The sequence below is a fragment of the Myotis daubentonii genome, chromosome 12, assembly GCF_963259705.1.
Source record: "Myotis daubentonii chromosome 12, mMyoDau2.1, whole genome shotgun sequence".
In the NCBI taxonomy this organism is placed as follows: domain Eukaryota; kingdom Metazoa; phylum Chordata; class Mammalia; order Chiroptera; family Vespertilionidae; genus Myotis; species Myotis daubentonii.
Genome location: NC_081851.1, coordinates 49,642,113 through 49,666,073, shown reverse-complemented (window position 1 = coordinate 49,666,073; position 23,961 = coordinate 49,642,113). Strand labels below are relative to the sequence as shown.

The following is a 23,961-nucleotide window of genomic DNA, read 5'->3' as shown; positions in this document are numbered from 1 at the left end:
GTGTGTGGCTGCAGATACCTGCCTGTATCTGGGTGCTTTTTCTAAACACCCAGGCATGTGCCCATAAGACTAATGGGAGACAGACTCAAGGACCACAAGAGACATGAGCTTGGAATACCCAGTCAGTGCCAGGGGAAGGCATATCAATTAAAAAATAGGATTTTATTTTTAAAATCAAGAAGTCATTTTTTACTCCTTCTCACCTCATTTTTGATGATAAGCTGAGCACAAATTAATTGATTGTTATTGGTATATATTCCTTTTTTAAGCATAGTTTATATTGTTTCTTGAAGGAATAGTATGTATAACTCTTTAGGTTCAACTTTTATAATGAATGGCTTGTAATTGTTTCATGTTTAACTTGTCACTGTTGAGTTTTTAACAGAGCTTTCTCTGGGTTGGTGTATGTGGCTTTGTTACAATACCAGCGTGCATTTCTGAAATTGTCCTTGTTGTTTGACAAGAGATCCACACTTGTCTTTGGCTTTCCTGTCCTGAGCATGGAATCTGGTCTCTGTCGAGTGCACATTGCTTTGTTCCCCATAACCACTAGAGGTTGCTTAAATTATTGTAGACTAAAATAGAAAAAAAACAAACACACACTCTTTTTTTAAGGTTGGCAAAGTTAAGTTGATTTTTAAATTTAACTCTTTTTTAGCCTTGTCTTAATGGGAGTTTTTGTGTTTTGTTTTTTGCTGTCTTTACTGCACCATGTTGTATGTTGTATTTCTGAAAATTATATTGGATAGTGTGGCCTAAAACTTCAGAAACCTTTCTCTTCTCTAATTTTGATTCTTGGCTCAAGTTCCCTAACGTTGGCTTCATAGAATACAAAAATACAGGACACCTAGTACCTTAAATAGAATTTCATAAAACTAGTAAACAGTGAAAGAAATAATCTTAAATCTTTCAAGTTTGGCCTAAATGTTGTGGCAGTTGAGGCCCCAGCAAAAAAAAAAAGAGAAATACTCTGAAAAGGGAGTAGTTTGGGGAGAGCCTAATGAAGGAACTATTAACAAAGGTTTGAGCAATAATAAGGGGAACAACAGGTTGGGGCAGCCTTGGGGACAGCAACAGCTGAAAGCCATTACCATGCCTGGGCCTGGAGCGGGAAAGGGAGGAAGCTGTTGCCAGATGTGGAGAACAGCTGCAGGAGTGGACCACATTATGAGAGCTGAGACCTGAGGGAGGGGGTTGAAGGTAACCAGCCTGAGGAGGTACCAGGAGAACAGATGGCGTTCTCCTTGCCCCCTGTCCTCCGGTGCCTCTCTGGCGCTGAATCCAGTGGTGCAGTCCCCAGAGGCGGCCTTGGAGAGCAGAAGAGTGGAGATATGAAAGGGCGCGTGGAAAATATCCAGCTCATTCTCCTTGAGGTTTTTTTTTTTTTCTTTTTCTAATAGAAACAGGTGTTGTTATCACAGAAAAGAACCTCAGGCCATTTTAATGTTAAACAGGAACTACTATCACTTATAAAGCCTTTGAATATACACAGGTATTTATCACCCAGTATTACAACAGTGTATATATAATCAACTAAAATGCCAGTGAATACAGCCAGATCAATAAAACTTTACCCAGTTCAAGTGGAACAGTTTTGAGGAACCTTGGCCTTGACCCCACTGTCGGGGTGCCTCTGGCATCACATTGTAAAAGACTCTAGCACACTAAGTCTGACTTTTGTAATTGAAATTTTATATTCACATTACATGGTGATAGTCCCAGATATTTTTCAAAATAATGTTTAAACATCTTTAGCCCATCTTCAGAGGTTTTTATTTTCACATTAAGGAAACAAAAATCAGAAATTAGAAATTTACAACCATAGACATGTTTAGTGCCAATATCCTATATTCTTGTATGAAATGATCATGCAACCCCAATTCTGCATTCTGTGTAACTGCATGATCACCACAGAGGTGAATCACCAGGCATTTCAAAAATAATTCATAGATAGGATCTAATAATATCCCCAAGTGCAGGCTGTGGCCTTTTATTAAAATCCAGATGAGCTGACCAACATCAGTCTTTCTAGCTGGACCTGGTGGGGCCATGGATTGTAACTTATTGTTAAATATCTGCTGTTTGACACAGGGCCCTCATCTCCCCCTCACCAATCTGCTTAGATTAACCATCTACATGGGGAATAGTAAATAACTGAGCTTTTGATTTGATATATTCCATTGAAACCTGGGGCTTGTGTTCAGGAAAAGGAACACTAAGTTGATAATGACAAGATACAAAATTAACACAAATTGAACTATTTTTATGGAAATCGGCATATCACATTCACTATCTTTTATCTTTCTGAGTGGATGCAGTAGTTAGCTCAGAGGTTGCTGTCTCAGTGCACCTGAGTCCACAGCCTATATTTTTTCAAGGCCTTTTATTAACAAGTGCTTTCCGCTTTCCGCTATCTATCCAGGGATGAACAGGGAAATCCATTCTATTTCTTTTTTCTTTTTTTATCCATTCTATTTCTATACCATCTTTAAAACATTATTTTACTTATTATTGCATTTCCTACCTTTTACTAAAAGGAGGAAAGATTCAAACCCTAGGTCTCCCCCCACCCCAATCTTCTCACTACAGCAGCTGCATAACTTGTGGGCACAACTCAAAAGTCCACACTGAGCAGATGTGCATTTTTTCCTTCCTTAGAAAGGCCTTGGGCTTGCTGCTCGCCTTTCCTATTTATCACAGATAGAGAAGGTCATCACCTCTCTTCAAAAACAAAAAAAAAAGTCTGAAGTAGAAAAGTTGTTTTTTAACCCTTAAATTGCATTGTCTTAGCACGAGTTTAATGTAGTTTGCCTTAGAAATTATGATTTTTATAGTTTCAGCCATTAATTTATTTGGGATAATCTGGTCTAGATATGTAGCTGTTTTGCCTGGCTGTGTAATATGAACACAATCATTTTCTAAAAATAAGTTTCAAGAAATGATTATTTTGATACACTTATATCAATCAAGCTTCGTCTTAATTAAAGACTATTTGCTTTCCAGAAAGGGGGTCCTTAATACAATTAGAAAATCATTTTTTAATTTCTATCCTCTGAATATCTTTTTTTTTTCCTAAATGACAAAGTTACAAGGTTCAGCTGACTATAAGGGATAATATTTAGCGCACATATTTTAAAGTAGAAATTCTCACAGTTAATTTTTTATGTGAAATCAGTCTCCATCTTGGCCACTTTCTAAAGCAAAGGTTAGTAACAGAGTTTTATATCAACTTTGTTATTACTGCTTCCTAACATTTGAAGCCTTTGACATATTCAGTCCTCCTTTATTTATTTATTTATTTATTTATTTTGTTCTGAATCTGTGGCGTTTACAAAAAGTGTTAGCTCCCTGAGAATCAAAGAAAAACTCAGCTCCCTTGGGTTTTCTTTCACATTTAAAATCTCAGCAGGTATCCAGTATTTACCTGGAAAATGGCTGACTACATCTGGCAAGGGCGTGAGGGAGTCCTTGGCATTAATCTCACTTCTGACACCAATCTGCTTCATCACAATAGGACAGTGATGTGAATAATGGAAAGATGCCAGTACAAAAGTTAGACGTTATGTTGTCTCTTTAATTGTAGAATGTATGGAAAGATACAGATACAGTTACATAAGGCAGGAGCCAACAGCATTGCCTCAGGCAGTGTCAATTTCCCAAGTCCCCGGGGTCCCAAGGAAATAGACAATGACAGTCCCCACATGGGTGAATTCACAGGTTCTCCCATGAAATGACCCCAAAATTCTACTCCAGCACTAGGGCTTTCCAAACTTTGTCTGAAACTGTGTTTATAGCTGACTCAGGAAGGCCCTAAGAATTATCTTCTCCTACTATCTCATATCCATTCCAAACTGATTTATGCAAGTTTATGAGCTTAAGCAAAAAGGAAGTCCTGTAAAGACAGCTGTACACCATAGGTTTATAAAGAAATGTTACCCGGATTTTGTTTGTTTGTTTTTTCAGCCCCCAAATTAATATCCTTCTTTGATCCTTAAGGTTTAGTCCTTACACTGTTCCCGTTAAAAATATGGGAAAGGTTTAATATCAGTTCCTTAATGTATGGGTCCATAGCATCACGGTATTTAAAGCTCCACTGGGTTGTAAACTTCCCATGAGACTAGGTTCCTTGAGGGTCTGCACTGTCTATCATGGTTACCACCACCTGCCTAGTGCAGGTTAGTAAACAGATGAGTAGATGGGTGGGTGAATTTACTTAGCCTGCTTCTCTTAATATTGAAGTAAATTAATCTGTCCTCAAAATGGCCTGCAAATCCATTCTTTGTCAACAACTTTTACCTTCATTTTGTTAGCCTCTTCGGTGGTCTTCTCTTTGTGGGGAATTGTGTGACCCTGTGTAGAATCCAGTGATGTCCCAACTGGCCCTGGGACTGCTCTTGGTTAAATGATTTTTTTAATCTTTAATATCTGTTAGATATTAAAATGTTTATTTGGTTTAAATTTCAGTAATCCAAGGTCAAAAGAACTGAAAAGGAAATTCTGTGTTATTGTAGCCATCACACCTATTTTTACAGACAAAGCTTCTCTGTCGGCAGATTCTCAGTGAAACAAAGAATATTCTCATTGGTGGCAAAGTTTAAAAATATTGGAAACGTTTAGATGCCTGTCCCTGAATTGAAACAAATCACCATCTATCTATTGGTAATCCCACTTTTTTTTCTAAACATTTATGCTATGTTTAAGGACAGAAATCCACTGGGAGAACCTGCCCTCAATTTGAAGAGAAAAAAAAAAAAGCTTTATTTAATCAGAAAATCCACATTTCAATTTGCCTGAGGTGCAATGAGCACGAGGAAGCAGACCATGCTCCCCTCCAGGGTGATGTCAACTAATAAACAGCCCAGCTCTCCTGGCACAGTCCTCAGCTCGGCAGGCCTGACAGAGGCCCTTTGTCCCCCTGATCAATAGCTGCTTTGTGAGCTTGTATTGTTAGAGTTGCTAAGAACTGACAACCTTGCTAGCAGGTGCTACTGAACTTACCAGACTGAGATCTGTCAAAACTGCTACATCCTATCTTGACGCTTGGTCCAATAAATGGGGAGGAACCTCTAACGCTGCATTTCAACCCCCTTTGTGATGATAGAGTGACCTTAGATAGCGGGAGTTAGTACAGAGACCTGCCGTTGCATATATGTTGAGTGTACGTGAAGCTCAAACCTCACATCATAGGGCAAACAGGGTAAGGGGTGTCCCTGCTCCTCCAGAGCATTGCTCTCTCAGCTAAATTCTCCTTCCCATCACCCCTGGGTTTGGTGAGAGTTCTACACTCAGCTGCTTGAGTAACTATTATACCCTGAAACACTGAAATTAATCATTTTTAAGGCCCACTATCTAGCTGTGTAACTCCACCAGAAGTTGAATAATTAGTTGATTTTTAAAGGGAATGTAATGTTACCATCATAAATGATTTCTTTATTCAAACCTCTTGATTTTCTGTTGTTTGAAGCAAAGTAATGATGTCTATATAATGAATAATTAAACCTGCCATTCATTAGAGAAGAGTTTCCTTGCTTTTTATTGCAAAAAATGTGGCAGGCCATAAAAATCCAGAGGTAAATTGCTATAAAATGTTTTTTAAAAATATTTATGCACCTAGAAAATCATATTCCTACAGTGTAATCAGTTGACCCAAACCCACTCACTTATCACAAGTAGGTAAACGCTTTTCTATGGAAAGGGAACATCTCTTAGAAGATAGTGTCAGAGTTGGGTCCAATCATTTTAATCCAGTCTCCAGACATCTCTGAGCTATCCAGTTGGAGGGAATGGATACTACCGGGGTCATTTACTTTGCCTCTTTCTACTGTTTTGTGGTCGTGATGAGGTACCAGAAGCAATTGCTAGGGTGCACGATTTGTGCCCCTTGAAATGATGTTATTGAGCAGAAGGTTCGGTGGATCAGGGTGCTTTTTATAGGTGTGTTTAAATATACTGGCATGCTTTTAAACCAGCCCCACCCACTCCTTTGAAGTTCATGTTATGCTCTGCCTTCTTCCATCCTTCCTTCCTGTCATTTGTCAACTTTGTGTCTCTGAGGAGTTCAGGTAATAGTCAACTGGTCAACCTCAGCTCCTGCCATGCCATGGGTTACATTGTTACCCGTAGTGCCTCTCTTCTTCAGTGACTTCATCTTAATCTCCTTTAGATTTGTCATTCACAGTACACCCTATCTTCATCCCTATTATGACATCCAGTGCCTAGACACCACCATTTTTTTCTAGGTTCATCAGTTCCCTCCTGGCCTTACTTTTTTTGCCTACCTAAATGTCACTCTTCCAGTCCTCTTAGCTCTCCACCCCTACATTTCTCCTACAGCCCATCTCTTCACTCTTCTGACTAGAAAGCGACATTCGTGCAGATTGCCTCACCAGAGTCTGCTCATTCATCTTTGTTCTTGTCTTTGGTCGGCTCCCTTTGCCACCCTGTCAGCAGTCAGACAGATCTTTGCCCCCTCCTCAACCTTCTGCCTACATCCTGCCCCCTCCACTCCTGGCAGATGGCTTTTCTAACCTCCGTCACCGAGAAAGCAGATGCCAATGGGCGTGAGCTGTACTTTTATACTCATTTCTGTCTCCTCTATCTTGCCTCCCATCCTCCACCCCATGTACACTACTCACCTCCTTTCTTCTCTTCTCAGAGGAAGTGAATCTCTCCTCCTGTTCAGCCCCCATTGTCCGAGCTCCCTCATCATCTCTCCTCTGTCATTCCCCTTAGCTAGATCCATGTCCCAAGCCAAGAAACACATTCCAGTCTGTCCCATCCCCAGCCAGCTCTCTTCAAGGAAAAACCAAATCCTTTGACTTATTTTATACCAGTGGTTCTCAACCTTTCTAATGCCGCGACCCTTTAATACAGTTCCTCACGTTGTGGTGACCCCCAACCATAAAATTATTTTCGTTGCTACTTCATAACTGTAATTTTGCTACTGTTATGAATCGTAATGTAAATATCTGATATGCAGGATGTATTTTCAGTTACAAATTGAACATAATTAAAGCATAGTGATTAATCACAAAAACAATACGTAATTATATATGTGTTTTCCGATGGTCTTCGGTGACCCCTGTGAAAGGGTCGTTCGACCCTCCAAGGGGTCGCTACCCACAGGTTGAGAACCACTGTTTTATACACTGACATGTATATCCCCACCTTCACCTTCCCTCCCTTTTTTCCTTCTCATCCAGGTTTCACCAACCTCTCCTTCACTCTCTAGCCCATTCCATCTGTCTTCTGTTCCTATCATCCTGCTGACATGGTGACTCCCTAATTCCCAAGTCCAATCCACTCACCTCTTCCTGCCTCTCCAACCATTCCTTCTCAGTGTCCTGTCTCTGCTTCCTCTCCCAGCCCCTCACATGCTGTTGGTTCTCAGGGTTTCACCCTTGGCCACCCTCTCTTTGTACCCTGATTAAGCTCATATATTCCACCCATTGGGGGATGATTCCCAAGGTCCTACATCTCTTTGAGTCCCACCTCTCAGTTGAACTTCCAACTAGTATAGCCAACCTGCAGATATCCAACATTTGTCACACCAAAATTGAACTCATCGTCTTTCCTTATAAATCTTTTCCTGTTGCAGTCAGTGGTGCCACCATCTACCCAGACACCCAAGCAAAAAACTGGTATTCCAGTTGAATTGCTCTTCCTCCTTTACCCATTAGAGCTAATCAGTTAGAGTCCTTGAAGTCTGCTTCACCAACATTTCTTTGAATAGTCACTTGTTTCCTTCTCCACAACCACTGCATTAGTCAAGATCTTTATCATCCCTCCCTTGGGCTATTATCGTAGTCTCTTCAATAGTCTGTCCACCTTACTCATGGTTCCCTTCACTCCATCCTTTATGCCCTCAATTTTTCACCCAAATACATTAATATTTGCCTAAAATGGCCATGTCTGAGACTGTTTTTTTAAGGGTTGCATTGTAGGCTTTAGTCAAGAGCATTTGTAAGATGGGAGGCCCTCAGGTCACCCATAGTTCTCCTGCCTGACTCCCTTTTGCTCCACTTCACCACTGAGCAGCTCTACAGATGGTTCTGGAAGACATAAGAATACATTTAACATAATCCACTTTCTTTGGTTTTGATGGTAGAGAGCCCCCCATGGCTTTGGACACTTTTCCTAAACCTGGATATATCCTAGAACACTGGTCTCTCTTCTCTTTTCTCTCTCCTCTCTTCTCTCTCTCTCTCCCCACAGACATCTTTGACAATCTGATCAAAGCAATGCTCCCTTCTCCCCAGAAAGATGCACATGTGCAAACACGACTTGGCATGAGTGCCAGGGTTTTCACTGAGCCCCTGAAGCCCGTCCATGGGGTGATGGCTCTTGTTTGTGGGCAAATCTAAACAGCCTCCAGATCATCCACTGGCTTCCATCTAAAACCCGGAGGAAGAGTCGTTTGGTTTCCCAGGACAGTTTGAAAACTCTTGGAGCATTTTTATAGCACATTTTGGAATATAATGGCGTCTCCTCCAATGACACTTCGAACATTGTCTGACTAAAACACTAAAAACAATTTCAAACTTGCATTTCTTGGCTCAGTGGAGTCGAGTTTCTTCATGCCCACCGCTTCTTTATAGAAGCTGCTCGGAACCACTTTGTTTCTCACCGGATTTCCAAGCCTGACTCCCCTGTCGGCTGTCAGGCTGTGACTGCTTTTCCTCTCTTCCTTGGCCATTTCAGAAGCCTCCCTAGAGCCCTAGCCTCTGAACTCTCCCCTGCACAACTCAGGCCAGCACCTGCTCTGCTAGCCCAGCAGCCCAGGGAGGAGGCACAAAGGAGCAGGCACCCAGGCCCTGGCCCCCCTTCGGGGCCTTTTGTAGGGTGAGAGCCTATGTCAGGGAACACTCCACATCTTCAAGTGAGTCTAAGCTTCCTCTTCTGCAGTCCAGTGGCTGGCCAAGGAGGTAACAGCAGGGACTGACCGTCCCTGCCCACAGAATGTGCCGTTTCCACAAGGGACATGAGGGCATGAGTGGTGACTCTACCCCAGGCGTGGGTGGGTCTTCAGCAGCCCACACAACTGGCACTGGGCACGAATAGGGCCGCCTCCTTACTTAGCATCCAGCACATGCCCGAGTTCGCAGGCCTCTCCTTGGGGTTCCTGTCGTCACCCTCTCTTCCTTGGCAAAGGTTCTCTCCTGCTCTCGAAGCCCAAGCTAGTCCACCGTCCTCTCTCTGGATTATCCAATTCGTTTGCTCTCTTGCCAGGCTCCCTCCCTAAATTTCTTGCCCAATGGAAGCTCTCCTGCTCCTTGGTCTCCCTGTAAGTCTTCAAAGCCCCCACTTGCCCCAGGAGGCCCCTTTGTGTCTGGGTTCCTTCCACCTCCAACCCCCACCCCTCACCGTCCAACTCTTAACCTTTCTGAGTGTCCCTGCTGATTCCCAGTGGCACTCGCCTTCCTCGCTCTCCCTCCCATCCTGTGAGCCGTGGGAACAGCCAGCTACAAAGACTTCATTGGCCTGAACGGTGAGGGAATGCTCTCCTGCGCTCGCTCTTTCCCACCTCAGCACAGCTTTCCAGGGTCACGTTTCCAGGGGACCCTGAGGCTGGGAGGATTTAGATCCACTGAAAAATGCTAACCCTCAGCGTTAGGCGGTGTTGGGAATGTTTGGAAGTCCCTCCCAAGTCTGATGTGACAAACACTGTGTAGAGATGCCCGCAGAGAAGCCTTTAATGCTTGTATTGTGTTTTAACTTGCTTTCCTTTGGAGGCAGGGAATTGTCAAGTAAGTACTCACAGCACTCTGCCAAAGCCGGTGTTCGCTGAGCATCCAGCGCTAAGCGTTCATGCAGAGCCCACCTCCGCCAGGGGTCTAGACTCAGTCCGCTGGGTTTGCCGCTACGCAGGTGTCTCCCTCACCTTCGGTGTTGAGGCGATGCAGCTGTAAACATGTGCTTGTGAATATGAAGGAACATTCTGAGATTGCTTTACTTTTCCGTTTTTAACTGAAAATCGAGGTGAAAAAAAAGCATCCTCGGGGTTGCCACTGCGTGTGTACACACACACATATATACAGTCTCATGTATATATTAATACACAGTGTCTGTGCCTGTATGCATACTCTATACACACTGTATAATATGTGCCATATTATACAACCCTGTGTACCCTGAAGACCAGCCCTGCGTTGAATCTCAGATTCTGCCCTATGAACCATGCTGCAGTCCCAGCATCCCCGTGCGCCCATCTCAGACCCTGGCTTGCTTTTGTCATCAATGAAACCTTCTTAGGGGAAAGAAGAAACCCACGGATTTCTTTTGAAAGTCCCACTAAAACAGAAGAAAGAGCAGATGTCCTGGGAAGCGATAATTAGTGTGCAGGAAGTGTCTAATTGCGAGAACTGGCAAGCCCCCGCCTCCTGGTTTCGCCCCATTTGGCGGTGATGACGTCAGCCGGGGGTGTCATTTTGCAGAGATGTGCTCGCTGCCCGTTCTTCGGTGCTGATGATAATACCATGGGATCCGGTGATCATGTATGGTTACATAACATGTTTTGATTGAAGAGTTTCTGAGAAAATAAAGGTAGCTTGTTTGTTTTCCCCCCTGGCACAGAAATGCAAGCCGTTCCAGCAGGCAAGCTGCCCTACCAAGAAACATGGGGAATTATTAGGCTAAATTATGAGTTGAACTTGATTCGAAAACAAAGCATCCATCGTGCATAAGGCCCAGTGCCATCCAGGAGGACGGGGTTGTTTTTCTGACAAACGCTTGTCCCCAGCACACTCGCAAACCAGCGGAGTCCCCAGGCGCATTCGCAAGGCCCCGGAGAGCGCGTGGGAAGCATTGACAAGGCTTCCTTTTCTCTCCCCCGTTCTGTAGGCGCTTTAGTGCAGAGTTTGCCCAGAGACGCCAGGGTATGAGCTTTCTGAATTTGTAGACGGGTGCACTCTTTCATTTGTTTTAGTTCTTTGCTGGCATGCCCGGGAAGCATGGTTTGTGCCACACAGGAATGTCTGTCCACTTGGAAAGTGCTTGTGCATGAATGAGGTGCTTGCTAATGCGACTCTAAACTGTACTAAGTTTCTCACTTGGCTTTGTTTGCTGCTTCCAAGGGGATCAAGGTAATCCTTTCTCTTCACCTAACCCAAGAGCAATAACTAATGGATTCGGGACGTGTGGCGGTGCTGGTGCAGGTCTCCCCTACCCATCCATGGTTCCCTAAACTCCAATAGGTCGATTTAAAGGAACCCCAGGTTACCCAAAATTGGCCGAGAATCCATGAGGGCTCACCCATGATAAAAATCTCCTAAGTAAGTTGAAAGGCCCAGATCTCCAAAACTGAGACGGGAAAAGCAACCTCTGCTGTGATGGTAGCGGTGGAACTAGACCAGAGCCTGCGGGATGGAGCAGAGTGGGTCTCTGTTTTTGACCCCTTGCTTCCTGCTGGCCCTCTTGTGTGGGAATGACCTGAGGCCATGGCTCCCAGGCCTGGCTTGTAAGTCCCACTGCTCCCCATGCTGTGATTTTCACTACCTAACTCCGAACCGTTTTGATGGGTCCTGTCTGAAAAATGGCGGAAGCACGGCCTCTACCTTCTCATGCTCAGGCTCCTCTTTTGGTGTTAAAGTCAGCCACTGGCTCACGTGGATTTCCTAGCCCCTGGGAGGGAGGGACTGACCCCCGATGACCACCTCAGTGCCGGCGAACCGAGGTCCCGTCATGCAGGACCCTTAATGTCAGCAGCTTTTCAGGGGGTGGGTGGAGGTGGGCAAGGGGGAGGACTGAATAAGCCCAGGTGGAGGGTCCTCTGAGGGGGTGGGGGGGAAAGGAGCCTGGCCCCGGCCTTCGTTGGCCACGCCCAACAAGCAAGCTTGCTGCCGTTGGTCAACACTGTTTCTCCTGGCCACTCTCCGTTCCAGACCACCCGTCAGCAGAGCAGCTCCCCAGCCTGAGAAACTCCAGAAGAACAACATCACCAAGAAAAAGAAACTGGTTGAGGTGAGGAGGTTAAACACTTTTTGCTTTTAGCCGGATATTGATCTTCTGACACCTGGTGGACATCACCTGCGGGTCCCTTCAGGGGAACCTGGATGGATCCAATGGCTCTCGTTCCTTCTCCCTCCTACGCAGCATTGTGTCCCCCATCCCACCGTGTCACATTCCCTCCGCCCTGCCCCTGGTCCTGTCAGTACTAACTCCAGAATGTCCCATGTCCTTCAAATCTGGTTCCTGTTTCCTACACTGGGTACCGCTCAGGGAGGGCGGGAGTTTATTCACTGCCTGTTGTTTGAGCACTCACCCTGCACTGGGTACTATGCTTCACACCTGGGGGGTAAGTACTTTCATTGTTTCCATTTTGCAAATGAGCACATGAGCTCAGGGCATTTCAGTGACCTGTTAGGCCCCCTGCCCAAGGTCACCACGCCAGTAAGTGGCGAGGGGTGTGGACTCAGTGGTTGAGTCTTGGGATGGTGGCGCTGGTAACCTGCTGTTTTCTGGGCGAGGCCTCCTAATGTTCTTCCTGTCTTCGGACCCCCCTACCTCTCATGCCCTGATGCCCTATCAGCTCTTTGAAAGATAATTTCACGTTTCACCCTGGCATTGAGACCCAGTCGATTCCCACATCCCGTCCGATTGGGATTCAAATGAATGGGTTCAGAATTTTACCAGGTGCTACCGTTCAAGCTCATCTCCTGTCATTCTCACTGTAACATAAGTCTCCGCTCCCACCCCATCGCCTAGTGTTCGGGGAGCTGCCTCGGGCTTTCACGCCCCTGATTAGAACGTCTCAAGCCCCATTCAGATTGGAAGCTCCTCCTCCTCCTGCCCCACACCTTGGTCCTTCCGGGTTCTTTGCTGACGTCTTCTCTTTCCTGATGCTCTTCACCCTGAACCCTCCTGCACCCGGCCCGCTCCCTGCCACACACCCTGCTGCCATTATTTGTGGCTCAGTGGTCTCCCGTACTAGACTGTGAACTCATAGAGGTCAGAAAAATCCATCTTCAAACTTACTGGAAAAGGAGTTCACTGGGGGGATTTCTCATGGAACCCAGCACAGGTGAGGAAGTACACCTGAGCTTCAGGAGAGACCAGATCCAGGAGCTGAAAAGCCATCATCAGCCAAGATGGTGCCTTCGTCTACCCAACTGTGTGTCTGACTCAGTCTCCTCCTTTTCTGCAGACTTTTTAACTGCTTTGGTGGGCTTTGGGAGAAGTCCGCTAAATTCCTGGGGGAAACCATGTGATTGGCCCAGCTTGAGTCAGTTGTCCACTAGGACTGGGGGTTACGTAATTACACATAGTTCTGGGAAACACGAGGGGGTGAGGGTGGAGGTGGTGGGGGAGAGACTGAGGGCTGGGCAGACATTCAGTAAGTTAAAAGGAGGAGAAGATGAGAGATATTTTTAAAAGCAAAATCATAAAGATAGGAACACTCATGGTACATGGCTAACTAGGTAAGTCAGCCTGAGCAAGGAGTACAGGAGATGTGTGTAGGGGCTAATTGTGCCAACTTAAGGAATTTGGGCTTTCCCCATAGGCAGTGAGAGTTAGCAGATGTTGTTGATGCATGGTGTGGTGCTTTAGGAGAATTAATCTGATGTCTGAAATTGGTGAGCTTTGGAGAAAGAAAAGGCCAGAATCAGAGATCATGGAAAAAAGGAACTCACCTCTTCTTACTCTCATTTCCCACCAACCAGCATCACGCCTGGCACAGAGGCCCTGCCAACAATACATGTGCGTCAGATTGAATTAGGAGCTCGTCTGATCCAACTCAGCCACTGCTCTTTGTCATGGGAGACAAGACAGGAGGAAGAGAAAGACTATAAACCCAGAACAGTATCTAGTTGTTGAAAAAAAAATGCAAATTCTGTAGAAACTTTGTAGGGCGTGCACCCAGCAACAGAATGAGCGTGGCATTTGCCTCCCTGTTCTGCTCTGCCAGGCCCAGCTGCGTGTGTGGGAATCAGAGCAAATCTCGGAGCCACCATTCAGCTCCCCTACGAGTGCCTGCCAAGGCGCAGACAAACGTCTAGGTAACCTTTATAGGGCATCAAACCCGTAGACTTTGGCTCACCTGAGGAGCTGGGAAACAAATCTAGTTTGTTTAGAAAACTCACTATAATTCTAGGTGTTAGCCTGTGCCCCTATCATACCAGGCAGTTAAAAAAAGGGGGGATGGGGTGGGGGGCTACATTTTATCCACAGCTGGACAAAAGCAGAATGTTTTTAGCGCGAGGTTGGCTGTTTCCCAGGCCCAGCAGTCCCATGAGAGGCGTGGCTGCACCTGCAGTGCGGGCTGTGCCTCTAAGGGCCGCTTTCATCTCTCTGTGGGGGTGTAGGAGCTGGCTCTCGACCACGTGTTTGGCTACCGAGGATTTGACTGTCGCAATAACCTGCATTACCTGAACGAGGGTGCCGACATCATCTTCCACACCGCGGCGGCCGGCGTTGTCCAGAACCTCTCCACAGGTGACCGGGCCCCGGGAAACCACCTCTGACTACAGGCCTTTGTTTTAGCCTTTCTGTGCACGTGCCCGCACTTTAGGTGCCCCACAGCGTAAAGCATCCTCTTCCCTTTAAAGCCATTCCTCTATTCCAGACTGGTATCCTTTAGTCCTAGAAAATCGGCAGGCTCATGCTTGAAGGGCCAAAGATGTTAAGGTCAGGAGAGGTGTCCAAGGTGCTATCAGCTCCCGGGAGGCTGAGAGGGATGGAGAGAAGCCAGAAAGAGGGCATGGGGAATAGAGAGATTCCAGGAACAAGGCCTAAGGGAGCTTTTCTCATTTTTAACTGTGATCAATTTTTTAGCAGCTCAGATTTTCAAGTTTTGCTTGTTGTGACTATGTAGCTAGGTTTACAGTGAGAATGAGAATACTTAAACACTAAACAAAAATACCCAAAACTTAACTATATGACTCTTACATTAAAAAGTTTAAAAAGAGACACAAAGTGCAAAAAGAATTCTTCCGAAATTAATTTAATAGACACCTATAGCTTTACCACCAGACTTAGATGTTAATATTTTGCCTTATTTGCTTCATATCTTAAAACCTTTTTTTGCTTTTTAATTTGTATGTTCTTTCCAATTGGTGTCGTTGCCCATGCATAGGTTTTTAGGCAGTGAAATCACTGGGCACGTAGTGGCTTGTCTTTTGTAGGGGGGCGGGGCTTGAAACTTTCTGTGTATTTTCTCCATTTTCTAGCCTCTCATTCCTATTTTAATAGTGATGTGCTGTTTCCTTGTATGTCAATGCCATCATTCACCTTCCGTTCCCAGGCATGAGGGTAAGTGTACAGTGGCCCCTTTGACCATCAGCCTCCTCATTCTGGACTCTGGAAGCCTCTGCACTTGGACTGTGCTCTGGGCCCACACGGGACAGCAGGAAGGATCGAATGGAGCTGACGTGTGTCAGATAAGACACCAGCTCCTCTCTCAGATCGGAAACAGACTATGTGCATGTGAAAAGTGATCTCCTGTCTCCCCAGGGCTGATTCATTTCACAGGGCATTTCCAGAGACGCCGCACGGAGCTGTGGGCTGGCCCTGAGGTCTTCAGCTCCCCCGCTCACCCTCCACGTCTCTCTCCCAGGGAGCCAGAGCTTCTACCTGGAGCACACGGACGACATCCTCTGCCTCACGGTGAACCAGCACCCCAAGTACAGGAACGTGGTGGCCACCAGCCAGATAGGTAGGCGGGTCCTGGTGCAGCCGAGCTCCACGCTGAGCAGGAATGTTGGGAGAGGGCAGGGAGGGTCACTGACACCCACCCCTTCTTGTTGACGTTGCTGTTGATTTGTTGAGCCCCGAATGCCTCTGAGTTGTTGGGTTAACACATCCAGTGATTGGTGGTTCTGAGGGACCGTAAAGTCAGACCATAGCTGATTTCCCGATCACTGGATGCCCCCGGCCCTGTGGCCTGGTGAGATTTTTCAAACCCAGGGGATCAAATGAAGAGCCTCCTGTCTGAAGCCTGGGGGTTGTGCTTGGTCAGGAGACAGTCCAGTGTGTGTCCCGGGGTCTTCTGTGCCTGGGAAACTGCCAGTGGCCAATGGGAACTGACTCACGTTTGTGAAAAGCATGTGTGTGTATGTTTTAGCTTTGTCATCTCAAAGGCAGTTTTTACAAACGTACCTTCCTGCTTGTCTTCATTGAGCCCATGTCCATTTTTACATTTAATTTGAAACTTTCTGATGCTGGTGCTGAGTGCTTCACTATTTGAAACGTGACTTACTTTAGCTGTTGTTCTCCCCCGACGCTTCCTCATTGCCATTGCCCACCTAACGCAGGTGACCTTGCGGAGACCCCAGGTAAGGCTGTTCCATCGTGAGTAGTTTGACTCTGCACAGCAAAGTCATGCCGCTGCGTCATGTTTGCTGGTTGTATCTGGCTGAGTCGCAGATACAAAGCGTTGACCTCATCCGTCTCCTTCTTGCGACCCCTCCACCGGTGTGCGCGTTGGGTGTACGGGCCCTTAGTCCCTGTCTCTACGAGCCCAGCAGGTGCTTGCTGTTGTCTTCGCCTCTGGCAGGTCAGGCTGTAGGTCCCTCAGCCCCAGTCGCCGAAAGGCCCCTGAACGCTGGTCTTAAAGACTTTTACACGAACGCAAGTGTTGCCTTGGCTCGGCCGTTCTCCAGCCTGAGCTCTCTGTCACGCCTCCCGCATGCAGGAACAACACCTTCCATCCACATCTGGGACGCCATGACCAAGCACACCCTCTCCATGCTGCGGTGCTTCCACTCAAAGGGAGTGAATTACATCAACTTCAGCGCAACCGGGAAGCTGCTGGTGTCGGTGGGCGTGGACCCTGAGCACACCATCACCGTCTGGCGCTGGCAGGAAGGTAACCGAAACGGGGCTGGGCTTGTGGCCTGGGCTGGGCTCCACCCTCAATCTGCCTCCCTGCCAAGCCCAGGCAGCCCGGCTGCTGGGGCAGCAGATCCCAGGGCTCTTGGGATCCTGGAGAAGCTGCCCATTGGATGCCTCTGGGTCCTGGACCCCACGGCAGAGAGGGTGGCCAGGGCGGGCGGGCCTGTGCTGGCTCACGAAGGGTCTGTGGGCACTTTGGGAAAGTGCCCCAATGCACAGCCTCCTCCCTTTCTATCCTACCGACTTCTCACCCAATCTTCCTCCTCCTCAGCGTTCCTTCTGGCGGCTCCTGGATTCTGTAGCAGCCTCTGCACCTTGGTTCTTATTCCAGGAACTGGGGACAGGGTGTTACCACTGAGACATATTTTTCTCTTACATTTTAACTTTTTTGAAATGGCGATTCATCTTATAATCAAGGTTCACATTTAATTTAGCCATTTAGTTTTCCTTCTTTCTTCCTTTCCTTTTCCTCTCCTCCCGCCCTCTGAGCCCCCCCCTTCCCCCCCCCCCCCCGACACACACACAAAGAGAGAGGCTGCTACTAAAGCTGTGCAATTTTCCAAGCATGTTCTCAGGCTGGCAAAAGCAGGTCTAATTAGTTAGGACGTTAATGAGGTCTGTCTCCAGCCGGGCAGCCTGTATCTGGGGCGCATGAAGCCAGGCACGCACAGGGGGGCACGTCTCCAGTCGAGGCTTCTGGCGTCCCATTATCTCAGCCTCTTCCCATGGGAGGGGCTGTGGCCGGGGGCTATGAAGAGAGGAGCACAGCCAGAGGAGCATCCCAATCCCTCCTGAGCCCCCACGTGAGGAAACGAGGCTGGGGACCTGCAGATGTTTATGAGAAGACTCAACCATCACATTCCCTCCATTTCCCATTTTCTTATTCATTCATACTAGAGGCCTGATGCACAAAGGTTCATGCAAGGATAGGCCTTCCTTCTCCTGGCTGCTGGCACCGCCTTCACTCTGGCCAGAGCCACCTTTCCGCCTCTCACCTTGTGTCAATTTGCATATTCCCTCCTTATTGGCTGTGGGCACCACCATCTTTGTTGCGAAGTTACGGTTAATTTGCATATTCTGTCTTTATTAGATAAGACTAGAGGCCCAGTGCACAAAAATTTGTGCACTCGGGGAGAAGGGGGGGGTCCCTCAGCCCGGCCTGTGCCCTCTCGCAGTCTGGGACCCCTCGGGAGATAACGACCTGCTGGCTTAGGCCTGCTCCCCGGTGGCAGAGGGCAGGCCCAATCCCTAGGTGCAGCCCCTGGTTGGGCTCAGAGCAGGGCCGATTGGGGAGTTGGGGCGCCGCCCCTGTCATGCACAGAGCAGGGCCGAACGGGAGGTTGCGATGCCACCCTCAGTAACGCTCAGGGTAGGGCTGATTGGGGGGTTGGGGCGCTGCCCCCTGTCACTCACAGAGCAGGGCCCATCAGGGGGGTTGGGGCTCCGTACCCTGTCACGCACAGAGCAGGGTCGATCAGGGGGTTGGGGAGCTCCCCCCTGTCACTCACAGAGTAGGGCTGATAGGGGAGTTGGGGCACCGCCCCCTGTCACACACAGAGCAGGGCGGATCAGGGGGTTGGGGTGCTGCACCCTGTCACACTCAGGGCAGGGCTGATGGGGAGGTTATGGCTCTACCCCATCACACACAGAGCAGGGCCCGTGGGGGGCAGTTGGGGCGTCGCCCTCTATCACCCACAGAGCAGGGCCGATCATAGGGTTGGGGCGCCGCCACTGTCACACTCAGGGCAGGGCTGATGGGGAGGTTATGGCTCTACCCCATCACACACAGAGCAGGGCCCATGGGGGGGGGAGTGGGGGTTGGGGCGCTGCACCCTGTCACACACAGAGCCGCAGGGCGATCAGGGGGTTGGGGAGCTCCCCCCTATCAGGCACAAAGCAGGGCTGATCAGGGGGTTGGGGCGCCTTCCCCTGTCATGAACAGATCAGGGCCGATAGGGAGGTTGTGGCCCCGGCCCCTGTCACACATAGAGCCGCAGGGTGATCAGGGGGTTTGGGCGCTGCCCCCTGTCACGCTGATCCTGGTGCCGGGAGGCCTCGCGGCTCCGCTGATCCCGGTGCTGGGAGGCATATTACCCTTTTACTATATAGCATAGAGGCCTGGTGCATGTGTGGGGGCCAGCTGGTTTGCCCTGAAGGGTGTCCTGGATCAGGGTGGGGGTCCCCACTGGGGTGCCTGGCCAGCCTGGGTGAGGGGATGATGGCTGTTTGCAGCTGGTCACACACCCTTCAGGGTGGAGGTCCCCACTGGGGTGCCTGGCCAGTCTGGGTGAGGGACTGAGGGCTGTTTTCAGGCTGGCAGGTGACTGAAGCTCCCAACCACTCCTTTTTTTCTTTTTTTTTTTATTCTGGGCCAGCTTTAGCTCTGAGGCTCCAGCTCTTAGGCCTCCGCTCCTGAAAGCAGGTATCTGGTTTGTTTCAGTTCTATAATCGAAACAATGTATAACTCCAGCTCTGAGATCCTGGCTCGCTGAAAGCAGGTTTCTGGGATTTTGTTTAGTTTCTATATTTGTAACTATGTTTCAAACTGCAGGCTCAGAGGCCCGCAAGGCAGGCAGGGAACGTTGGTTTCCTCTGTCACTGAAGCAAGCAAGCCTCATGTTAGTTTCAAGCTGCCTGGCTGCCGGCCGCCATCTTGGCTGGCAGTTAATTTGCATATCTCGCTGATTAGCCAATGGGAAGGGTAGCGGTCGTACGCCAATTACCATGTTTCTCTTTTATTAGATAGGATACTGTGTCCAAATGGCCCCATCCTCTGGACCTTGGGGATGCAGGTTCATTCCTCATAATGTCGTGGCCAGCTGATTAAATAGACGAATGAGTCAATTTCCATCCTCTGCTTGAACACTTTCAAGGATGTGGCCCTTGTCACTTCCCAAGGCAGCCACTCCCTCTCAGAAAGCTCCACTAAGCCCTTTCCTCTGTGAGGTCGTAAGTTGCTGCATATTGCCTTTCTTCTGCAAGACTGACTCTACTCTCTGCAGTAGCCAAGTCCAAGTCTATTCCTCATGCCTAGAAAGAAAGTCACATCGGCCCCATACACAGTCCTGGCTTTTCAGCTCCGGCTCGCTCTCCTCACTGCCCTGTCTGTCCCTCTGGGCAGGACCCGCTCGGGCCCTGCCCCAGCACAGCCTCTTGCTCACTGGGCCCCTTCTGACCTGCAGAAGGAGAATCGGTGGAGCCAGGACTTTCAAACAAGCTCCCAGGAACAGGAGAGCCCTTCTCTTTGGTAACTTGCTCCCACTGTTTTTGCTGGAACCAGCACTTGGGTCTCTACAGAGGCTCTGAGCCAGAGATAATATTGAAGGGCCTCGCACCAACCACCAGCTCTTCTGAGCTGATTGTGGAAGGTTTTTCCTTCACTTAAGTCCTGCTTACAGATAAATAAAGTGTTTTCCCAGAGGTTTATGTACATTTTTGTGATCATTAGGGAGCATATAACTCATTCCTTATTTGTTAAATAAATAATTTGTGGAACTCTTGGGTGTGTGGGTGTGAGAGAGAGAGAGAGAGAGGGAGGGAGAGGGAGAGGGAGAGAGAAAGAGAATATACAAAGTAAAGTGGAGGAAAAAATGAGCTTATTATATGAACTGCATGTTGTCAGGTCCTAGATGCTTGTATGAAATTTGTTCTGAGCGACCTAGAAGCCCGTGCCCAGAGCGAGGCAGGCATCGCCACAATGGAAGTGTGCGTGAGATCACAAGGAAAACACAGACAGTGGCTTAGAAGAAAGGTGTATCTTACTGTTGTTTCATTTTGCATTTCCCCCATGACTCCTGAGCTCTTCCTTTTTCCATCACTTTTGACTGCTTGTATATTGCTTCTTCCGTTCTTTACTGATTCTTAATGTTAAGTCTTGGTCTCATAAGTTGTGCAGTGTTTTTCTCCCACTCTGTTGTTTGTCTTGTAACTTAGTTTATAGTATTCTTGGGTACCGTTTGGGCCCAAGGTAGAGAGGGGTATTACAGGAACTTAGCATTTCTTCTGCAGAGAGAGAATTACTGCTGGTGGTGAGAGGTAACCTGTGGGCCTCCCCTGCCCTGGGAGACCATTCCTATAGGAGTGTCTGCAGGCTGGCCTCGGCCCACCGTGCTAGAGAGCCATTATAAAAACAAATAGGTGAGTGTAAGTGACCAGGAAGAGGGGGAGAAAAAATACATGTGAGTGAATAACAGGGAGAGGAGATTAGAGGAAATTGGAACTAAAACATTCAGAGCAAGTTTAAAGAAAAATAAAGGAAAGATAATAGAAGTTCAAAATAAAAGTTAAAAACTCAAGGGTTGATGGGACAAAGATAGATGAGGTTTAAAACAAGGGCTAAAAGACTAGAAGCCAAGAGATTTTAAAAGGAGCCAAAAGAGTGATGATGATGATAATAATAATTGTCGTTTACAGAACACTCACTGCATCAAGACTGTTCTCAAGGGCTTTGCTTATCTCCATCCTTTTAATCTGCACACTTTCAAAAATGGGCACTATTATTACCCTCGGTTTACAGGTGTTGGAACTGAGGCACAGAGAGGCTAAATAACTGTCCAAAGTTCTACAAATTAGTGGTGGCATTGGGATTTGATCAAGACAAAGGTTAAGTAAAACCCAGGAGGAAAAAAAAGAAAAACTCAAGAGACAAGTAAAAAACATAAATAAGTGGAATTGAGGATAAAACTAGTAATTAAATGTAAAAGGTAAAGGAATTTAAACCTAAAAACCATAAAAAAAAGGGACCTTTAAAAATAAAATAAAAGCAGAGAGTCTTGGAGAGAGGCTGTCTGAGAGAACGTGAGTCTCAGCAACACTCGGGGAGGGTCCCTCTTCCTGTGGGGGTGAACCTTGGTGACGATGAGGGACAGGGATGCCCCTAAGCCGTTTTGCCCTTTTCTCTGGAAGCTTCTACCTCCCAGGCTGTCTTTTCCTCCTGTGTTCACAGGTGCCTGGACGTGGCTGTGGGGGTGGAGTCAGGGATTGTGTTAGCAGCCCCTGCTGTTCTGGAAATTTCCCTGACACAGCCTCTCTTTCCCACATTGGGAGTCGTGTCTGACAGGGGCAGGGGGCAGTTAGAGAAGAAAGGACACTGCTGGGTGCCCGGGTTTGCTGGGATGGTGAGCCCCCCTGACCTGCAGCGCCAGCCTGGGCCGGGCTCAGAGGGGCCCCTCACTGGACTCTCTCATCCACGCAGGGGCCAAGGTCGCCAGCCGAGGGGGTCACCTGGAGCGCATATTCGTGGTGGAATTTCGCCCGGATTCGGACACGCAGTTTGTGTCTGTTGGGGTCAAACACATGAAGTTCTGGACCCTGGCAGGCAGCGCCCTCCTGTATAAGAAAGGGGTCATCGGGTCCATGGAGGCTGCCAAGATGCAGACGATGCTCTCCGTGGCCTTCGGTGCTGTGAGTCCCAGCAGAGCTTCCCGAGGGGCCCTGAGCCCCTGGGCATGGGGTGGGGGGTGCGGGGCCGGGGACTGGAGAAGGAATATGGCCAAGAAGCTGCAAACAAGAAAGCTGTTTCCACAAGATCAGCTTTCTTGGCATTTTGCAATCGCTGTTCCCTTTCCTTAGCACAGAGGGGTGGGCAGAAGGTTCATGATTCCAGAGGCAGACGGGCTTGGAAGCCTGTGGGGTCTGGGTTAGAAAGCCACAGAGGAGGTGGGGTTCGTTTCTACCACCGGAGAGCATCCCTTTCCGTTTCAGCCCTTGTGCACCACAAATCCCCCCAACTGGCATCCTTAAGTGGGCTGTAGGGTGCCTTCAGCCAACTGGCACGATCCCCGGGGGACATCCTGGGACACAGCCCACGGGCCCGCCAGCTGTGGGTGTGCCCACCTCCTGGATGAGCCAGGAAAGCGTGCTCTCAGGTGGAGCCCCGCCCGCCCTCGCCGTGCCCTGGGCCTTGCTCGCAGAATGGAAGTTCACTCCATGCAGAGCTGTGCTCTGTGGGGAAGCCAAGCCCCACAGTAACTCATAGACTGACTTTCAGGCCAGGTGATGTATCATGTGCTGCCCGTGACTGCCTGCAAACTCCTTTGCCTTTCCTTAGCCCAGAAGGTCAGATCCAGGGCATGTTTCCATTTCTCCGCTTGGGTTCCTAACCGAGGAGCAGGTGTCTCGGGGCGGGGGGGGGGGGGGGGGGGGGGGGGGGGGCGGGGCACGCCTATGAGGGCTGCTGTGCCTGTCCCGGTGTAGATGGTGTCCCTTTGTTTGCAGAACAACCTCACGTTCACGGGTGCCATCAATGGAGACGTCTACGTGTGGAAGGACCACTTCCTCATCCGGCTGGTGGCCAAGGCTCACACGGGGCCCGTCTTCACCATGTACACGACCCTTCGGGACGGTCTCATCGTGACCGGCGGCAAAGAGCGGCCGTAAGCCAGAGCTCCTCGGGGAACACGTTTAGTTGAGTTGAGTTTTGTTTTGGGAAGAGACTGAGAGAAGCATCTACAACTTGGAGAAAATGCAGGTTTTCGTTCTCCTGTCTTTGCTGCACCAGGGAGATCCGTCTGTCATCTCTCCAAGGGTCGCCGCCTCTGGAAGGGAGGCTGTTGAACGGCGGCTTAACAACCTAACAACCCGAGCGGTGTCCTCGCACAGATCCGCGTGGCTTTGCTGCGCATAAAGTGTCCCCCTCGGTAGCTCTGAGGGAGAAGAGATGGAGAAGTGAGAGCAGAGAGAGGTTCTAGTGGGGACAGGAAAGTTGTGCAAATGAAGCAGAAAAACGGGAGAAACACGAACACTCTATGTTTGACTTAATGAAAAGTTTGATTTTCTAGATTACAATTCTCTTTCCTTCCAAGATCATGGCATTGGAAGGCATTTTAGGAAATCTGCACGTTCAAGGGGTTGTGCTGGCCCGTCACCAGGGCCTAAGGGAGGGCCACCCTGGGGGGTCCGTCCTCCTGGGCTCTGGTGGAGTGACCGTAAGGAGGTGCCAGGGAGAGAGGGCAGTGAGGGTCACGGGAGGGCTGAGGACAAGGCCTGACATGCTGAGTTCCTCTTGATCTTTTTAGGACCAAAGAAGGAGGTGCTGTAAAACTGTGGGACCAGGAGATGAGGCGCTGCCGAGCCTTCCAGCTGGAGACGGGGCAGCTGGTGGAGTGTGTGCGCTCCGTGTGCCGCGGCAAAGTG

General features: G+C 48.5%; 1 protein-coding gene and 1 long non-coding RNA gene across 4 annotated transcripts in view; one reads left to right on the top strand and one right to left on the bottom strand.

Moving 5' to 3' along the window:
- Nucleotides 1–23,961, top strand: part of EML6 (EMAP like 6) — a 199,034-nt gene that overhangs the window by 165,799 nt on the left and 9,274 nt on the right. Inside the window, exons 29-35 of the mRNA XM_059659822.1 lie at nucleotides 11,880–11,958; nucleotides 14,301–14,430; nucleotides 15,551–15,649; nucleotides 16,628–16,801; nucleotides 22,022–22,230; nucleotides 23,044–23,201; nucleotides 23,844–23,958. Coding sequence (XP_059515805.1) covers nucleotides 11,880–11,958; nucleotides 14,301–14,430; nucleotides 15,551–15,649; nucleotides 16,628–16,801; nucleotides 22,022–22,230; nucleotides 23,044–23,201; nucleotides 23,844–23,958 — 964 coding nt within the window. The remainder of the gene's footprint in view (nucleotides 1–11,879; nucleotides 11,959–14,300; nucleotides 14,431–15,550; nucleotides 15,650–16,627; nucleotides 16,802–22,021; nucleotides 22,231–23,043; nucleotides 23,202–23,843; nucleotides 23,959–23,961) is intronic.
- Nucleotides 1,284–16,634, bottom strand: LOC132213365 (uncharacterized). 3 transcript variants are annotated; one of them, XR_009447972.1, is made up of 4 exons: nucleotides 14,364–16,634; nucleotides 13,629–13,739; nucleotides 4,297–4,483; nucleotides 1,284–3,497 (listed from the first exon to the last, which is right to left on the bottom strand). It is a non-coding gene; the product is annotated as an uncharacterized LOC132213365 (long non-coding RNA). The 3 variants fall into 3 exon arrangements; XR_009447971.1 differs by having other exon boundaries at nucleotides 1,284–4,483; XR_009447970.1 differs by lacking the exons at nucleotides 1,284–3,497; nucleotides 4,297–4,483 and adding an exon at nucleotides 8,190–10,528.